The 3904-nt window shown below is 60.8% G+C and overlaps 2 protein-coding genes across 2 annotated transcripts in view; both read left to right on the top strand.

Moving 5' to 3' along the window:
- The first annotated feature begins 960 nt into the window (after positions 1 to 960).
- ARHGDIG (Rho GDP dissociation inhibitor gamma) lies at positions 961 to 2219 on the top strand. The gene is made up of 5 exons (XM_006914218.2): positions 961 to 1207; positions 1283 to 1366; positions 1502 to 1578; positions 1662 to 1725; positions 1817 to 2219. The coding sequence occupies exons 1-5, from the start codon at positions 961 to 963 to the stop codon at positions 2014 to 2016; spliced, it is 672 nt and encodes a 223-aa protein (XP_006914280.1). The 3' UTR covers positions 2017 to 2219.
- Positions 2220 to 2383: 164 nt separating this feature from the next.
- The window catches only part of PDIA2 (protein disulfide isomerase family A member 2), a 3559-nt gene continuing 2038 nt past the window's right edge, over positions 2384 to 3904 (top strand). The window contains exons 1-4 of the mRNA XM_006914031.2: positions 2384 to 2582; positions 3230 to 3436; positions 3507 to 3640; positions 3724 to 3861. Coding sequence (XP_006914093.1) covers positions 2384 to 2582; positions 3230 to 3436; positions 3507 to 3640; positions 3724 to 3861 — 678 coding nt within the window. The remainder of the gene's footprint in view (positions 2583 to 3229; positions 3437 to 3506; positions 3641 to 3723; positions 3862 to 3904) is intronic.

The following is a 3904-nucleotide window of genomic DNA, read 5'->3' as shown; positions in this document are numbered from 1 at the left end:
GCTCCGGTTGGGGGCGGTTTTAACCCGAGGCGGGGGCTGGCCCCACCCCGTGGAAACTTTGGGGGCATGCGGTGGGACCTTGTGGGGCGGTCCCCGTTAGGGTTCTGGCGGGGGTGGGGGGCTTCGTCCAGGCTAAACACTCATGGGGAAAGGAGCCAAGGGTGGGAGGGTCTGTTCGTGAAGCCAGGGCGACAGAGGGACCCTCTCCCCTTTGGAACTTGCCCCAGAGATCCCCTCTCCTTTGGGTGGGGCTGGGGCTCCTTGAGAGTATGTGGCGATCCCTGAGAAGACAGGAGCACAGTGGGCAGGGACTCGGACAAACCCTGTCCCAAGACACTATGGGAAGGGCTTAGAGAGACCCCTACCCCTATGCGCCTTGGGAAGGGGCTTTAGGAGACTTCTGGGAGGTGGCCCCAGAGGATAAACTAAAGGGTTTAGAGAGAGTCACCCTCACCTTCCAGGAGCTCTGTGGAAGGAACCCCTAGGACTGTGGGAAGGTGTTCAGAAACCCCCATCCCCTAGCAGGATGGTAGGGGATAGAGGTGTCCAAGAGCATTATGGGAATATGGGAAGAGGCCCCAGAGCACTGGGGGACCCAGAGGAGTGTGAGGGCAGAGCCTCTGCTCCAGGGAAGACCTTGGAGGTTACCATTCAATGGTGATGGCCCCCAGTCCTTGGGGCTGTCCTCAATTTGGGGTATTCATTCCTCCTACCTTTGGCTTCAGAGCCAGGGAGGGTCCCTGGATGGATGGATAAGCCAGGAGAAGGCAGCTCTTGCCTCTAGGGATGTCACTTGGCTCTTGGGAGCCTTCTCCGGCCCCCAGGTCTCCTAAAGGGGAGCCCACTCCTCTCCCTGACCCCCCATACAGCCCTCCCTTTCAGAGATCCCATACTCTCTCCCTCCTTGTGCCCCTACTGGCTTCTTTTTAAGTTCCAGCAGTGGGAGATACAGCTGACCAGATGGAGGGCTCCACTGAATACCAGGGGCAGTTGGTGGTAATCGCTTACTCACCTCCCCGATCCCCAGTCCTCCTAACAGACAAGGAGGAGGGGCAGCTGCCACCAGAGGAGGTGCTGGATGAGGCTGTGCCAGGGTACCGAGCCCCAGAGAGGAAGAGCCTCCTAGAGATCCAGCAGCTGGACCCAGATGATGAGAGCCTGGTCAAGTACAAGAGGGTGCTGCTAGGGCCCCTACCACTGACCGTGGGTATGCACCGGCCCTGGGAATGGAGGGGTGGGGCGGGATGGGGGTGCATCCTGTAGACTTCCAGTTTCTCCTCAGACCCCAGCCTGCCCAACGTCCAGGTAACCAGGCTGACACTGATGTCTGAGCAGGCTCCAGGGCCCATAACCATGGACCTCACAGGTAACCCCTTTGCAAACCGCAGACTGATCTTGGGGATAGAGACCTCTTAGATCCCTGCTTCCCACCACGGGGGATTCCTGGGCCAGAGTCTCAGCCATTACAGGAGTTCCTTCCTCAGCTGGCTTCTCCTAACAGGGGAGCTGGCTGCACTGAAAAACCAGGTGTTCGTCCTGAAGGAGGGTGTTGATTACAAAGTGAAGATTACCTTCAAGGTGAGGGTAGCTGTCATGGGGGACCTTAGTCAGCCACAGGTTCAGCCCCCCAGAGGGACCTCTAAACACTCTCTGTTCCTCAGGTCAATAAGGAGATTGTCAGTGGCCTCAAATGTCTGCATCACACCTACCGCCGGGGCCTGCGAGGTGAGGGCTGTGTGCAGGGGGTGGCCTGAGGGGCCACTGGGCGGGACTGGTGGGACAGAGGGCAGCCCCTAATGTCCTCTCCCTCCCACAGTGGACAAGGCCGTGTACATGGTGGGCAGTTATGGCCCGAGCGCCCAGGAGTATGAGTTTGTAAGTCCGGTGGAGGAGGCACCGCGGGGTGCACTGGTGAGGGGCACCTATGTGGTCACATCCTTCTTCACTGATGACGACAGGGCAGACCACCTTTCCTGGGAGTGGGGCCTCCACATCTGCCAAGACTGGAAGAGCTGAGCACCACCCCCTGCCCCGGGAGCGGTCTTCCCACTTGGGGTCCTTGTTTCCCCTGCCTCTGTCAGTCACTGCACAGGGATCCATGCGCATTCCCCAGCCCCCTCAGTCAGTGACCAGACCCCCGCGCCCTCTGCCCTGTCTTGGGACACCCCCTCTCCGGGCTTGGTGCTGTGCCCTGAATAGTCCTATTAAACGTCACCCTGTCTCGGTGCCCTCGGTGTCGCCTCTGTCTGCCTCCCCTCCCTTGGGGGTGGGGAGAGCCTTGTGGCCTTATCTTCCCTGTGACCAGGCCTGGGTGCCACGTGGCGGCTGCTGCTTGGCCCCCAGCCCCCTTATCTGCCTCTGCCCTGTGGGCCCCGGCACTGCCATGGACAGCCAGCTCTTACCTGTTCTGTTGCTGCTACTGCTCCGGGCCTCAGGCCCGCGGGGCCAGGGGCCAGGGACCGACGGTCCCTCAGGGGAGCCCCCCGAGGAGGGGGTCTCCGAGGAGGATGGGGTCTTGGTGCTGAGCCGGCACACCCTCAGCCTGGCCCTGAGGGAGCACCCTGCTCTGCTGGTGGAGTTCTGTGAGTGCACAGGGTCAGCAGGGCTGGGGGTGCCACAGGGGCCGCCCAGTGAGTTCGACCCCTCACATACCCGCGTTTCAGGGCTTATACACTTGAGGGGATCTTCCCAGTGGATACTTGGCCTCACTGTGCTCCTGGGGCTCCATTGGAAGGCACCTGAGACAGAGCCCTAGGGCTGAACTGGACCTGGGGGTTCAGCCCCAGTCAGTGGGAGGGAAGAGGAGATCCATGGTAATTATCCTGCTATAGACTCTGTGAAGGGCCAGACAAAACTCAGGCCTTGCATATTCTTGAGTGGCTTTTTTACAACCCTTTACACATGTAAAGCCATTGAGCTGGCAGGCCTCAACAGGCAGTGGCATATGACCAGGAGCCTGGCCTCTGGGAGTAATGGAAGTTCTTCTCAAACTCACTGAATGGTGCTGACCGCTGCACCCCCGAGCTGGGGGCCTTGAGTAGTCTGATCTCTGGTGCTTGGGCTTGGTGTGGCTGAGGCTCGGGAGGGCCCCTGAAGGAAGGAGGTGTAGATAGGACATGTTTCGTGCTGGACCTGACTGATCCCAAGGTCTGCCAGCTCTGGCTGGGCGGGAGCAGGGGCCGCAGCTGGGGTCGTGGGGGCTGGAGGCACTCATGGCCCTATCTCCCAGACGCCCCATGGTGTGGGCACTGCAAGGCGCTGGCCCCAGAGTACAGCAAGGCGGCTGCCCTGCTGGCAGCAGAGTCAGCCAAAACCAGGCTGGCCAAGGTGGACGGGCCTGCGGAGCCGGAACTGACCAAGGAGTTTGCTGTGACAGAGTACCCTACTCTGAAGTTCTTCCGTGACGGGAACCGCACACACCCAGAGGATTACACTGGTGCGGGGGCAGGCATGTTCGGGGTGGGATGGGGTAGGGCCTGGGCCTGGGCTGAAGGGACTCTCCACAGGTCCCAGGGAGGCCAAGGGTATCGCTGAGTGGCTGAGGCGGCGGGTGGGGTCCAGTGCCACACAGCTGGAGGATGAAGAGGGCACCCAAGCACTGATAGATGCCCAGGATGTAGTGGTCATTGGCTTCTTCCAGGTGAGCTAGTAGCATGGGGGGTGGGCAGGCCTTAGGAGCAAGGCTTGTGGCTCCAGCTGTCCTCATAGGCCTGGGCCCCTTAGGATCTGCAGGATGAGGATGTGGCTACCTTCCTGGCCCTGGCCCAGGATGCTCTGGATATGACCTTTGGCCTCACTGACCGGCCACAGCTCTTTCAGACTTTTGGCCTCACCAAGGACACCGTGGTCCTCTTCAAGAAGGTGGGTCAGGGCTGGGGTTAGGGCCAAGGCAGGGGTCGGGTTC

This window comes from Pteropus alecto, unplaced genomic scaffold (genome assembly GCF_000325575.1).
Source record: "Pteropus alecto unplaced genomic scaffold, ASM32557v1 scaffold44, whole genome shotgun sequence".
Lineage (NCBI taxonomy): Eukaryota > Metazoa > Chordata > Mammalia > Chiroptera > Pteropodidae > Pteropus > Pteropus alecto.
The sequence above is the reverse complement of the archived record's forward strand: the minus strand, read 5'-3'. Positions and strand labels throughout refer to the sequence as shown.